The following is a 14,614-nucleotide window of genomic DNA, read 5'->3' on the forward strand; positions in this document are numbered from 1 at the left end:
TTGAAAAATGACTTCTAATTATATTATATATTATCTTTCTGAAGCCATTTTGACGCGATTTTCATGTCAAGATAACTTGTGCTCTGGGTATATAACAACACATTTAAATATTTACGTGAAATATAAATACATTTTATAAGTATTTAAGGTACATTATATATTTTAGCGTATTTTGAAAAATTTTCTCAAAATCATATATATCGTTTTTGAACAGTGAATCTTAAAATTCGTTATTCATTATCGCATCGTATTCGAATTTTTTGATGGTTAAATGTGTATAGTTTTGTCGCCACTGCTTAAACGTAAAATAATCAATGTCACAGTTGCTGAGATCAATCATTTCCAGTTTAGGACAGCTCACAAAAAGTAAGTGACATATTTCAGTTGTCAGAGACCTTCGTGCCTGACAAGTCTAACTGTTTTAATTTTTTGCAATGCTGTCAAATCGCGTTCGGTGAAATCATCAAAATCGGTTAGAAACATTTTTTCCAAATATTGACAGGAGGAAAGCAACCTACGGAAGCTATCGCCAATCGCGCCGCCACTGTAAATGAAAAATATATGATTATATCAATCCTTCAATCAACAAACAGAAAAACGCAGCTGTTTCAAGTACAAGAGAAACAAACATCATTGCCAATTCTTAGTTAGCGAGTCTTAAGTTTGATTTTTCATTCCATAAATGGATTTTAAATTCATATTTTGAAAGCATAATAAGACACACGTATTTTAAGAAAAAATAATGCACATATGTACCTCCAACTAAAATCCACTTCTCGTAAATTCTTGCAGTCAGCGAAGGCATCAATACCTGACGATGTAAGAGTATAAATTCCCCATGAATCTATACTTTCCAAATCTGGACATGAGTTTTTCAATACCATTGCAATTACGTCTACGTCCAAATTGTAAGCCCTTCCTATGTGCAAGTGACGCATCCGTGGATTTCTTTGCAGTATATTGCAAAGAGTTTGAGTTTTTATATGTGTTGCGCGCAAATCTAAATGCTCGAGAAACTCCAAATTTTCAAGATATGAGAATCCTTTATTTGTTATCCAGTCACATCTACGCAGACCCAATTCTAAGAAAAATATACGATCATATAATTGACTTATAATCATAATAATCATTTGTATACATACCTTTCATATTTTTGCATATCTTCGAGATTTTAAGCACGGTGGAGTCACCGATATATGAACAGCAATTTAATCTTAAGTGCGTTAAGAGACTACCACAAATATCAAGAAAGTCTTTAAAAAGCAAGGCAGAGCTGTTACACCATGAAAGATCCAATCGTCGTAAATATTTACATCTAGGTGCTAAGTTACACAATGCCACTTCATTAATAATATGCCAATATGGTTTCAAGTTCAAACTTGTGTAAAGCAGAGGATCCTGTGTTAAATTATTGAAATGTTTATTCACTCTGTTTAAGCGGCATAACGACTTCAAGTCTAAGTAGCTTAATATTCTTATCATTACTTCATCCTGCAAAGTAATACGAAATTTTAATAAATGGAATAATAACATAACAATAAATATCATTATGAGTGAGAAAGACTTCTTGGTATAGTTTACAGGAAATTCAGAAAAATTGCCACATGATAGCTTCTTGGATTCATCTAAAGAGATATCTTTCATAAACGTTGGAAGTTTTTTGGATGAGAAATCCTGCATATTATTAGATGCCTCTTGAAGAGGTGGTCCTAGCTGAGACGCCAGTTCGTTCTCGTAAAAATTCGCTACTACATCGCTACAAATAACATTCATACAAAATTACTTTAATTATTAAAAAAATAAAAATAAATAAATATCACTTAACATTGACAAATCGCAATACCTTTGACACATAATGCAATAATCGTTCAATGTCCTTTTAAGATGGACTATATCTGAGTGTGCGTTTTCATAATCTGGTGTCAAATTATGGATGTCTTCGTAGCAAGGATACTTGTCGTTAAAGCTCTTCAACAGACTAGTTAAATTCTGTTTGTGAGACTGATCTTTAGGAATTATTAATGTATCTGTACCGATAAGCAATACAACACCTAGCTCTGTGTTATAGCTCGATAAACTGTGGTTAAACTCTAGTCTGAGCATATTGGTACTAAAGTTACACGGTTGTAAAGGCGGGGAAAATATCCGTGGTATCGATGAAACAACCTGAGGTGGTCCTTTCCACAAGAGAAACCACCGAAATTCAGAATCTTGTGCCCAAATTCGAATTATACTCCCAGGATTAGACAGCTCGTATATAGAAACTCGGATTGGAAATACAGTTTTATTATACCTGATATCTATAAAATAGAAAATATAATTATAATCTCGCCTTTCAATAGAAACAGATCTTTTTAAACCTCTTACTTATTACAATTTAAATATTACCGATATAATCTTGGCTCACAACATCTGTATTATTCTGTGGCATGTAATCAATTGCTCTCGAGGGTGTTTTGGCCCACCATGAACTACTAGTTATCTGTATTTAAAAAAAATTCAAAAAATGTCAAATACTATAAAATTTGGTGGTGGTATTAAATTGCTATTATTAGGAGTTATATATAGTTCATGAATTTCATGTTCTATGTTAATCCTTATCACATTTATTTATTATTGATTTTATAAAAAGTTGCTTGAAAAGTTACAAATAAAGGAATGAGATAACCATTTCAAAAATCCATACTTGAGACAGTTTATAATCGCTTTCTAGAACAATAACATTATGATGCAAAGATACATACCATGGCAAGTGAATATCTAGGATCAAATATTTCGTTATTGAGAGAATAAATATTATGGCTGCAAGCTGCGCCACAAAGAAAACTAGAGCTGTACATTTTTTTCGTAAATTGTTGGACAAATTTAACGTGATTTCCCTCGCCTATAGATACTCTTTCAACATATTCATATTTTTTGATGTCAGGAAAATACATTCCTACTCTAAGACAGAAAAAATTGATTATTAATATATGTATCTTTCTTACGGTATGTGCTGCATACTTTAATAATATGTATATAGCTATTATACTGTAAAAATTACTTATAGAGCCTCTTGCAGCAATAATCTTCGGTAACCGCACAAATATCGTTTTTACGTCAGTCGTGGAAAATGTGGAACGACACAAATGGCGCTTCAACCGAGTTCAACAAATTGAACTTCGGTTAAATAATTTGTAAATAATCTCTTCGGTAAATCAAGAATCGTGAATTGTGAAACCGGGCTTTAACATTTATTCGGCAGCCATTTGTAATACCGATGAATACATCTCAAGATTAGCCATTTGCGATAGCCAATCAGGACTCGTAATGTCGATTGTGCTTCTTCTGACAGGACCCGTCTAGATATCTGTGCAGCGTCTATGGCCGAGGCGTCGAGATCTATTTGCTCCGCATCAGTTGTCAGCACTGATCGGCGCTGCTACGGGAGGATAATACATTTGAATTTGTAACGTATCGCTCGATGTTTTTCACCTGTTGCTCTTGGTTTTTCGTGTGACAATCGTGCCCGTGTTCTCTCTCGCCAGGATGATAAACGTGACTGGCATTTTGACGAAGGACAGAAAGGGTGAGGAAGCTTGCATTGTTTTATCGTACTAATTAATTTTGGGATATACGTGTACAAAATTTACTTGCAAACGACTTGACTTCTGTCATCTCATTGACTGCACTCGTTGAAAGTTCGTTGAGCGCCAACGAGATTATAATCTCAAATAATTTAATTTTATTGCGTATGCACGTAATAATTGATTATGAATTTTGCACGTGCGTATATGCGATTAAGTTTGAGAGCAATGGAACGGTGTATTCAGAAAAAACTTTTTTTAATATTGACATTATAATGAAGAAAGAATTTGAATATACCTCGACATGTGAGAATGGTACATCCATTTTTTACTGAACGTGAACTCTCGAATATTTAGAATTGTTATATAAATATATTTCAGAAGACGGGAGGATCTCTGCAGAGGACATGGACGAGGAACGTAAAAGAGATCTGTCGTATCTCTATCTCTGTCACTTGGAAGAAGCTAAAAAGTAAAGTACAATGGATATATATATATATGAAATATATTTATTATTTATTTTATAAAGGATTTATATTAATTGAAAAAGATTTATGTTTATTTAAAAAAATATATCTAAAAAGATTAGCATTCATTTTCTTCTTCAGATGGATGGAATCCTGCTTGAGGGAACAGTTACCTCCATCGACCGAGCTGGAGGAGAATCTTCGTAATGGAGTATACCTGGCCAAACTTGGTCACTTTATGGCACCCAATATTTTACCATTGAATAAAATCTATGACACCGAACAGCGGAGATATAAATCTGCGGGATTGCAGTTTCGTCATACAGACAATATAAATTATTTTCTGAAATGCTTGGAATCCCAGCGACTACCGTTGGTATGTACAAAATAGTCTTAGTAACAAGAGAATATATTGTTGCAATGTTCTATATATATATATATATATATATATATATATAATTATGTATCTGGTATATATGGAATATATATCCAACATAAAAATAAATTTACAAAATTTGTCTTTTACAGATATTCCTGCCAGAAACAACAGATATCTATGATAAGAAGAATATGCCACGACTGATATATTGTATCCATGCTCTTAGCAAGCATTTATTTAAATATGGGAAAGCACCTCCAATGCCAGAATTGTATGGAAAAGTAAATTTCTCCGGTATGCACTTTATTTTTTATGATAGGTTTAGAAAATGAAAAATTATTAAATATAAATTGAAATACATGATTTGAATATCTATTTCTTTAAATATAAATTGAAATGTATTTTTTTGTGGATATCTATTTTTTTCTCTTTCTCAGTTTTGGGGCACATACAGAGACATTTATATTTTTATACCCGTTTATCATATTCTTTCAGAGGAAGAAATCGACACTGTTACTAAAGAATTACAAAGACATGGCATTCAAATACCCGCTTTTCAAAAAATAGGAGGTCTATTGACTAACAACATTACTACGGACACAGCCACTCTTCACGACGCTGTGATCGCAATTAATCAAGCTGTGATAGATAACGTAAGCCTGTTTCATTTCGTTGTGAAAGCGATTTTGCATTTGTAATATTTTTGTATCAATATAATTGTGTATTTTTAGGATAACGATACAATTTTACGAAAACTTCGAAGTAAAGAGATGCATTTAAGCAACGTTGAACCTGCTTACATAGAAAAATATACCAAGGCATTGTCGGAAGCTAAAGCCGCAAAAACAGAGGCGGCACTTAACAAGGTATTTTTTTATTATTGCACATTATTTCGCATATTTACGTTTAGTTGCTTTCATTAATCTTTTACTTTATATAATGTTGTTTAGTCCCTTAACGACAGTTATGTGGCGGATGAATACGACGAATTATTAACACAAGCAGAGATACAAGGGCACATTAATTATGTAAATGGTAAATATCGTCAGATTTCGATGATTATTGACAAAATTGTATCCAGTTCAACTTGTAACGAAAAATATATATTTTTCAGCCTCTTGCGCATTGGAAGTCATCGTTTCGTCTTTATCACGTGACAACGCTGAAATAATAGCTGCTTTGAAAGTGCCGGCATTATCTTTCAAGGTATAGTAAAAAGTATTCTTTTGCATGTAACATGTCAATTATTTACTAAAATGTTGATTATAACGTTGTGTATATCGTTCCACAGGATGTATTTTCTGAAAATGTTGAAGATTATAAAGAACAACTAATGCTAATGTTGGATAAATTCAACTGGAATGACAAATATCCATCTGAAAGCATTCAGTATTGGACAGACACGTTTCAGAATGCGATTAACAGAGGAAACGAGAACGCGCAGCGACGTTGCAAACGTTAGTATTATTTGATTAATATATGTATAAATTTTAGATAGTTTTTACAAACTCCCTTTATTTACAATCCTCATTTGTGTCACAGGAGACGAAACTGTCGAACGTTTGAACATGGCTTTAAAATCTGCGGACAGAAAAAAGTTTTACGAGACCTTGCAAACCCTGTGTCTGGAAATCTCTCAATGCATCGATGAGTTTGCATTTCCGTTGTATTATCAGGAGATGAAGGAAGATTGTACAGAGTCTTGGGTAAGATCACGTATGCTCTCTCGTATTTTATTATTATTTCTTGTCTTTATAGTTCTTGTGTTAGAAAAATTTTAATTGATACGATTTTTTTTGCTGATAGAAAAATATCACTTACAACGACATAGTCGATTGTATACCTGTCTTATCTGCTATTGCCGCTATTACCAAAGCGGTGGATACGGGAAATCCGGATTTCGTGTACGAGAAGCTATCGAATCCTGACGCACGTTTAGATGTAAGTATAACAACAGTTATTTTTTTTTTGCTGACTTAGAAACGAACTATTTCAATTATTTTAACATATTTGAATATATATGTTATTATCGTAACTGTTACAGGAATTGGACGAATATAATAAAGTGAAGTATGCTCAAGCGTTAGCAGCGGCTCGGCAAGCAAAGCTGCGAGCGTCCCAAGAATGTTCTATATTGACTTACAGCGACATTCAGGAATGCATCGATTCGGTAAACGTACAGTGCGACGAAGATTTTGAAGGTATAAACAAAAATCGCCACGCACAGATCGTACGACTACGTTCGTTATATATGCCACATGTATTATTGTATGAATATAATTTTGCAATTAATTTTGTTTAATAGTTATAACGAACTTGCAACAAATTAATCGAGCTGTAGCGGCGAACGATCACGAGGGTATGATGGAAGCCGTAAAAAGGATTACCGAGAGGTACGATATACCTACGTATCCGTACGACGCACCGTTTTACTTCAAGCTGCTTAAGAAACGTTTACTTGAAAAAGAATCGGACGGATCTGAACTGTGGCTGGACGATGTCGAAGCTGTAGCGAAGACAGTGGCATCGGAGCTCGAGGAAATGCAAGAAAGTATGTCTTACGTTCTCAAATGCTTCGTTTTCATTCGACTCTACTGAATTATAGCGTTTTCGGCTCGAGCGAGTTCGATCGCTTCGAGGGCGAAGTTAACGACGTTACATGCTCTCCCCGTCCAATCAGAAATCTAAAATAGAGCATGCGACGTCATTAATCGCTCTCGGAGGGTCAAACCCGCTCGGGCCGAAAATGCTATGAGAAAAACAATTCTAACAAATATACAATCTATTTTTATTTACAATGCGTTGCAGTGATAGTAATTTTATGCGACGTCAATACGTTCCTGGAGCAGGATAATATAATAGAAACTCTCGACTGCCTGGAAACGTTTGATAAAAAATTTAAAGAACTTACTGAAGAATGTCGAGAGAGATGTTTTCTGGCATTGCGGCAGTTACAGAGGCGGAAGGTAAGGCTTTTTTTTTTAATAACAGAAAACAAGATATATTTTATACGTATTGTTTAACATTTCGTTTGTACTGCAGCGCGAAATATACAACTGCCCATATATTTGCTATATCACCGACAAAGGAAATAAAATTTATTTTAATATAAAAGCTGGAAATTATACGTGGGAGCAACCCAGAAATTTTACGAAAACTCATCATCTCACTATGGACGATATAAATGTATGTATTTGTTCTCTTGAAGTATCATGCCTGACTAAAAATACGTATCATTAATCTCGTTTTTTATTCCCCTAGGAAACAATTAACTCTATTTTAGCAGGGAAACGTGACGAAGATTCTACAATGTACGATAAAAAATCGCTTATTAAACTTCAAGCTTATACCAGAGGATATTTGTTGCGGAAAAGGATAGCTGACAGATACGCTTATTTCGACGATAATCTGCGAGCAATCGTCACGATACAAGCGTGGTGGAGGGGCGTGAGGCAGCGAAAACAATATCGTAAACTGTTGAAGAGGAGACAAAATATGTTGTTAAATCAAAGGAAATTCTTAAACGCGGAAACAAATAAGGATAACGTGTATCAAAATAAATTATTAAACGGAAGGGCAAACGACAAGAGCGATAGATTAAGTTATTATAAAAGACACGTAAGCTTTTGTAAATATTTAAAAAAATAGTTACATTTCTTGTAAAATTATTTTTATAAAATTTTTTTTTTTTTTTTATCACATAGGAGGATAAAATAATTAAGATACAAGCTCTCTGGCGTGGCCGAGCGTCAAGGAAAGCCTTTCGCTCCTTATTGCGTTCGGAGAAACCGTCGTTTCCTGTGATCAGATATTTTTCGACGGTACTGGGTTTTAGCGCCGAGGATTATGACAAGGACCTAGAATTACAAGTACGCGATAGCTTTCGTAGATCACTTGCACATATCTCTGTTCTTGCGTATCACACAGTTCTGCTCTTATCGTCGTTGTTTGTTTCAGAAATTAAAGTACAAGGTCGTTCAATCTATAAAGCACAATCAGAATCTGTCGGAGCAATTGAACAGCATGTTCGTCAAAATAGGATTACTGATTCAGAACAGAATAGCGTTACAGGTATATATTTTTTGAAATTCAGTCGAACGTTTACAAAATTTAGGTCAAAATTTTGCTAAAAAAAAAAAATATCGCGTTTCTGTCTAGGACGTGGTGGCGCACGGCAAAAATCTGGATACTCTTGCGAAGGAGAAGAACGCGAGCAAAGATCAAAACTCTTTAAACGACATTGCCACGATGGCGCACAGAGGTCTCAAATCATTAACGAAGGAAGGTCGCAAGATGCTGGAAGGCTATCAGCACTTGTTTTACGCATTGCAAACGAATCCGCAATATTTGTCCAAGCTGTTGTATTTGCCGCCTAGCAACAAGTCGAACAAGCTGTTCCTGAAGAACATCATCTTGACGCTGTTTAATTTCGGCTCGAACACTCGGGAGGACTATTTGCTGCTGAAACTCTTCGGTTGCGCGTTGAGAGAGGAGATCAGGTGCAATTGCCATCAGCCCTCCGACGTGCTGACCGGCAAGCCTCTGGTCCGCGAGATGGTGGTCAATTACGCGAAACAGTTCAACGGTCAGGCGTCGTTAAAGCAGCTCGTAGGCCCGTTAGTCGAGAAGGTTCTGGAAGAAAAGGATCTGTGCATAGAGACGAATCCGGTGGACATATACAAGCTTTGGCGGAATCAGCTGGAGATGGAACGCGGCCAGTCGTTGGATATGCCACATGCGGTGTCTCAGGAACAAGCGCTGAAATACCCGCCGGTGCAGGAGTCGCTCACGAGGGCGATCAATCAATTGAAGAAGATATCCCTCGAGTTTCTCGACAGGATAACGCGGTCCCGCGACCTGATCCCTTACGGGATGCTCTACGTTTCGAAGGTCCTGTACAACACGTTGATGGAGAAGTTCCCGCATGCTCCCGAGAAGGATATCCTGAAGGCGGTCGGCAATTTGATCTACTATCACTTCATCAACGCCGCGATCGTGGCACCGGACACCTTCGACATCGTCACATTGCCGGTCGACCGAACGTTGTCCTCCTGCCAGAGGAAGAATCTGGCGAGTATAGCCAAGGTGCTGCAATTCTCCACCTCGAAGAAAGGCTTCGGCGAGGAGGCGCCGCACTTGGAATGCTTGAATCAGTTCATTATTGCCTGTCACGAGAAGTTCAAGGACTTCTTCCGGTACTGCTGCCAAGTGGAGGATCTCGAGGAGCACTTCAATATTCACGAGTACACGGAGGCGACGCTCATACAAAGCCCGGAGATCTGCATATCCCTGCAGGAGATATGCGAGATGCACGCCTTGATGTTGAATTACGAGGATCAAATAGCACCGGACCCGTCCGATTCTCTGCATGATTTGTTGGATGAGCTGGGCCCAGCGCCGACTGTAGCGTCCTTGCTCGGGATATCCAAAGCGACGTACGACGCGAACTTGGCGCGGTACAGCAAGCAGGAGGTGTGCCTGGTGCTGACCAACAAATTCCAGGTGCCGCGGAACGACGACACGAATCTGAGCAATCTCTTCGTAAAGGCGAAGGAGTTGCTCGTGTCGGTTATTCCGTTCCTGAAGAAGTCGACCCTCGTGGAGTCTCTGGAGACCACATCCTCCCCGATGTGCGTGAAGCTGTTCGACTACTCGTCCGTATCGCCGACAGTTCGCGAAAGTTCATCTATAAACGACTGCAAGATGCAATTGCGCGCGTACCTCAACAAGCTCGAGCTCGAGGGATGGATCAGTCGCGTGGACGGTTATCAGACAATCGTGACCGCGATAGCGAGGGATATTTGCAACAAGAGCAAGTACCGCATCGCGCGGGACAAGGAGTTGCAGACGCTGCGGGCGACCAAGGAGCGACTGGACGAGAAGACGCGGTACTACCAGGAGCAAATCGGATTCTACAACGAGTACATAAAGGGCTGCCTCCAGAATCTGCACAGCGGCAAGAGCTCGCTACGCGCGTACCAGAAGTACGCGCAGCAGGACGCGTACACGCAGCGCAAGCTGCGATCGAAGATGACGGTGAGGTATTCCGCGTGGAAGCTGCAGGAGAAGGGCGTGCTGATGGAGGTCGACCAGGCGCTGAGCCCGACGGAGATGAAGAACATGATTTTCGAGATAAGCCCGACCGAGCATAGCGGCGTGTTCGTCGTGCGCTGCAAGTTCATGGGCGTCGAGCTGGAGAAGCTCAACATCAGCATAGAGGAGCTGCTCGAGCTGCAGTACGAGAGCAGACCTTACATGGACATGTTCGGTAAAGCCAAGGTCAATGTGAATCTGCTCCTGTACCTGCTGAATCGGAAGTTTTACGGCAAGAAGAGCTGAAGCGGACTGCCTCGACCATTCTTCTCTAACAGAATTCCGAAACAACCGGGCCGATTCACGCGTGTGCAAAATTCACCTTCTAGCACGCGTTCGGGGCGAACGAATCGGTATTTTAGCATCGCGACGAGATATCGACGATTCAATACGATCCTCTTTGTCCTTCGAGATCGTTTTCGGGAACGTTGATAGATTTTGATACGCAAAACTTCCACGTAATACACGGAGTAGAGGGAAGTTCGAGATTTCACTTTCCCTTCGCGAGCCAGTTGTCTCTTCTCTTCGATGACGCAAGTGCAATCATTTACACGTGCGTCGTATACAAAAGGTCTGTTTTTTTTTTTTACTACAAAGTACCTCTCTTTCAATTTTACTCTCTCTTCCTTTCTCTTCACTTTCTCCTCCCTACTTTCTCCTCTCTTCTCGTGTAAGTATATATTTTTTTTCTCTTTTTGGGCGAAGGAAAAAACAGTCAAAAAAAAAGAACAGACCAAAAAGCCTTTCCTCCGCTTTAACGCATTTCACATCACAACGTTACATCACGAATATTTTGCAATGTATTTGTTTAGATACGTTTAAAGTTATTGAGAAGAGGATTTATTGAAAATTATCATTCTGCTGACTTAACTGAAATATCAGCTCGAAATTAGATATGGTGTCTTGTTTATCTTCCTGACAATCTGGAAAATAAGTACAGTGTATTACATCGACTTGTCACTAGTTTTCAAGTGACTTTTTTTAAATAATTAAGTTTTCCGCGCATGCATTTAACTAATGACGTTTTACAAACTGTCGTATCTCAGTATAATACGCGTTCAACAATCCGTTTAACAGCAATCTGTCTAGTCGGTGCAGCATGCGTTTTGTAAATAATCGTGTTTGTGAATATTCGAAGTATCAATATTATGCAGCAATGATCACTTGATCATCACACACGTACATACAACGAAGTCTATGAATTCAGTTTGTGATCGCGAATCTGCGGACTCTGAAGTGTAGATCTATAAAATTAGTATTGCTCTAAGTTAGAATAAAATAAGGAAGCTTCGATTGGCATTATTGTAATATACGGTTTCAGCCAAAAACAGGATTAAGTCGACAATTTTACGAAATTATAATAAAATTCTTCTATCTTTTAAATGCGTTCTGTTTTTAATTCCATTGCGTGTTTTCATGCAAATCTTTAATTTATTTAAATACTAAAAAAAATTCCTACCTAAAAAGACATTTAAAGTCAATTATTGCTCGCATTTCTTCCAGTTTATTGCCGATTTTTCATGCAGATTGATTCTCTGTTTTGAGTATGTTATTAACATGTTGCAGGTCTTTACGGAAAAACTCTTTAATCGTCTTAAATGGAACAATTTCTTTTAACTTTTCGGTTATTTAATTTTATGGACATATGCCTTTAAAACATCAAGCTATCCACGTGTATTTTGAAGTGTAGGAAGTGCAATGCAGTGCAATATATGACAGAGCGTCAGAGCAAATCAGCGAACCGGTCAAAACGTACATACCGCATAGAACTACTGATTGTGAGAGCTTTGCTCTGAATAATTTGGATCTTTAGGTATTTCCATTTATGTCATAATTGACGTTATAACTTGTCACGAAGCGAGTTCTTCAGTATTATTTTTGCAGCATGACATGAAGCTTTAAGTGCATGAATGACTCAAAGTGTTGGCGAGTAACCTCATTATTACGGGACGCGGCGTTTCACTTTTGCATTTTGATTTTGCATGTAATCCTAATTATGTAACGTTTCGAATAAACATCGGCGCTATGACACTCTTCGTCGAGCTGTTAAAACTATCAAAAATTCTGGTATTTTTATCAAATTTATCTAAGCATTACGTTAACCTCTTTGTTTGATAAATTTGTTTACGTGCGCTATATAACCTTGCAAAAAGGTTGAAGGCAGTTGAAAGCGCTATAATCTACCGACCGGTGGTGTAAAACGAAAAAAAAATTTGTTTACGATTAAGAGGCTGAAATAAATTTCTATACACAATATCCTTTGAATGTTTACAATTTTAAAAAATAACGTAACTGGCGAACGTTCATATACATTTGCTTATTTTCAGGATATAATCCTTCAGAGACACGTCGTCGATACAAGATACACCCACGGGAATTTAGTGTTTTATTAAAAAATGGCTAGTACGGCAAGTATGGAAAATAATTCTAACAAGAACGCAGACAACATGGAGATTGAGAAACAGCTCAAAGAGAGAGCCGAAAGAAATCGTCAGAGAGCACTCTTGTTAAGAAAATCTAAGGTTGTAACTCATCCGTATGCTAGGTATGTGTTAAATGTATAAGCACATGAAATAGTTAATTAACTTATCTATGTAAAATGCAAAAGAATTTTTTTTCTTTATTGATCAATTTGATAGTTTTAATCTTACAGTTTTAAAATAAACCTTTTTTTCCTCTAAGATTTTGATTAGTCATTCTTATTAATATTAATTATTATTAATGTGATTCTAGAGAAAATGGTGACTCTGTAAAAGGGAGAATGCTAAAAGTCCAAGGGCAGCGTGTTATCGATAGCGGTGGAGGCTTCCTGATAGAGGAAAACGATGAATTAGAACAGCAAATGGTATACAACACATATATACGTGATTATATCTATGCATCGTTGCATCATATATATCGTTACAATAAATGTACATTTCTTTATTTAGATGAAGATTGCAACCGAGCCGTCACCAGATATTGGCATATCGCACGAGTGTGAGGAGTGTCGGCAGAAATTTAAAGAATCATATCTTTTGCAAACGTTCGATCTGACTGTCTGTGATAAGTGCAGGTAGCGCCAGTGAACAGTTTCATTTGTATGGGTATTCGTTTCCTCTTCCGCGTGGCCTCTCGCTGACCGTGACAAGTCGCGAATATTGTAAACGTTATAAATTGTTCCAGAGATAAAGAGGGAAAGCACTCCTTGATCACCAAAACCGAAGCTAAACAAGAATACCTGTTGAAGGATTGCGATCTCGATCGGCGGGAGCCCGTGCTGAGGTACATCGTGCGAAAGAATCCTCACAACGCGCATTGGGGCGAGATGAAGTTGTACCTGCATCTGCAGATAGAACAGAGGGCCTTGGAGGTTTGGGGCTCGGAGGAAAACCTGTTGAAAGAGAAGGAAGCGCGCGATGTGAAGCGGGAGGGAGTGAAGATCAAGAAATTCAACAAAAAGGTACATACCGTAATTTGTACTAATGCACACACGTGATTTTAATACAATCCTATCATGTTGACTGAAAAATGTTTTATATGTTTCACGGAAATAAAGATTAAACAGCTGCGAATGCAAGTGCGGAGCTCCGTGTACGATAAGACGACCAAAGCGTCGCACGTTCACGAGTTCGGGGAGGACACGTATAACGAAGAGGACGATACTTATACACACACTTGCACGTCGTGCGGTTACGAGGATACGTACGAAAAAATGTGAATGTCCGAATGCGATAGCATGTGTGAATTTTAAATTATGCGAGAGAAAATATGATTTTATCCCTCGAGCACGATGATCTTATGGATAAGTCTTTGAAAAGGAATTCGTTTTTTCTCGCGAAAATTTAAATGCGTCAGATATCAGTATTCATCGTCAGTACTCTGTTGATCAATGTAACTTCGATTTATACACCTTTTTTTATATTACAAAAATTAGATTTAAATAAAAGATATGATAAATTATTTTTTTGTCATTAATTTTTATGGTTTCATTTATGGTTTGACATTTTTTTTGTCATTAATTTTTATGGTTTCATTTATGGTTTGTCATTAATTTTTATATTTATAAGTTTCTAAATCTTACATAATAAATCTTTATTTATAAATGTGTTTTTCAAATTAAACCTATC

The 14,614-nt window shown here is 37.4% G+C and overlaps 2 protein-coding genes and 1 pseudogene across 4 annotated transcripts; 2 read left to right on the forward strand and 1 right to left on the reverse strand.

Annotated features, from left to right (window-relative positions):
* Positions 1–127: 127 nt before the first annotated feature.
* LOC105452810 lies at positions 128–3,240 on the reverse strand (annotated as a pseudogene).
* Positions 3,241–3,413: 173 nt separating this feature from the next.
* Positions 3,414–11,151, forward strand: LOC105452811 (ras GTPase-activating-like protein IQGAP1). Of its 2 annotated transcripts, none has more exons than XM_011694257.1 (19): positions 3,414–3,568; positions 3,948–4,038; positions 4,175–4,409; positions 4,562–4,706; positions 4,908–5,065; positions 5,144–5,278; positions 5,363–5,447; positions 5,527–5,618; positions 5,704–5,869; positions 5,955–6,118; positions 6,219–6,353; positions 6,457–6,613; positions 6,718–6,963; positions 7,221–7,378; positions 7,455–7,598; positions 7,674–8,030; positions 8,117–8,281; positions 8,370–8,483; positions 8,571–11,151. In XM_011694257.1, the coding sequence occupies exons 1-19, from the start codon at positions 3,529–3,531 to the stop codon at positions 10,749–10,751; spliced, it is 4,968 nt and encodes a 1,655-aa protein (XP_011692559.1). In that variant the 5' UTR covers positions 3,414–3,528; the 3' UTR covers positions 10,752–11,151. The 2 variants fall into 2 exon arrangements, with proteins under 2 accessions (XP_011692559.1, XP_011692560.1); XM_011694258.1 differs by having other exon boundaries at positions 3,951–4,038.
* A 1,062-nt stretch (positions 11,152–12,213) lies between these two features.
* Positions 12,214–14,462, forward strand: LOC105452812 (DNA repair protein complementing XP-A cells homolog). 2 transcript variants are annotated; one of them, XM_011694259.1, is made up of 6 exons: positions 12,214–12,318; positions 12,833–13,050; positions 13,239–13,350; positions 13,436–13,560; positions 13,671–13,947; positions 14,044–14,462. In XM_011694259.1, exons 2-6 carry the CDS (start codon positions 12,902–12,904, stop codon positions 14,203–14,205), a joined length of 825 nt encoding a protein of 274 aa, XP_011692561.1. In that variant the 5' UTR covers positions 12,214–12,318; positions 12,833–12,901; the 3' UTR covers positions 14,206–14,462. The 2 variants fall into 2 exon arrangements, with proteins under 2 accessions (XP_011692561.1, XP_011692562.1); XM_011694260.1 differs by lacking the exon at positions 12,214–12,318 and adding an exon at positions 12,385–12,572.
* The last annotated feature ends 152 nt before the right edge of the window (positions 14,463–14,614 follow it).

Source organism: Wasmannia auropunctata, unplaced genomic scaffold (genome assembly GCF_000956235.1).
Source record: "Wasmannia auropunctata unplaced genomic scaffold, wasmannia.A_1.0 LD336026.1, whole genome shotgun sequence".
NCBI lineage: Eukaryota > Metazoa > Arthropoda > Insecta > Hymenoptera > Formicidae > Wasmannia > Wasmannia auropunctata.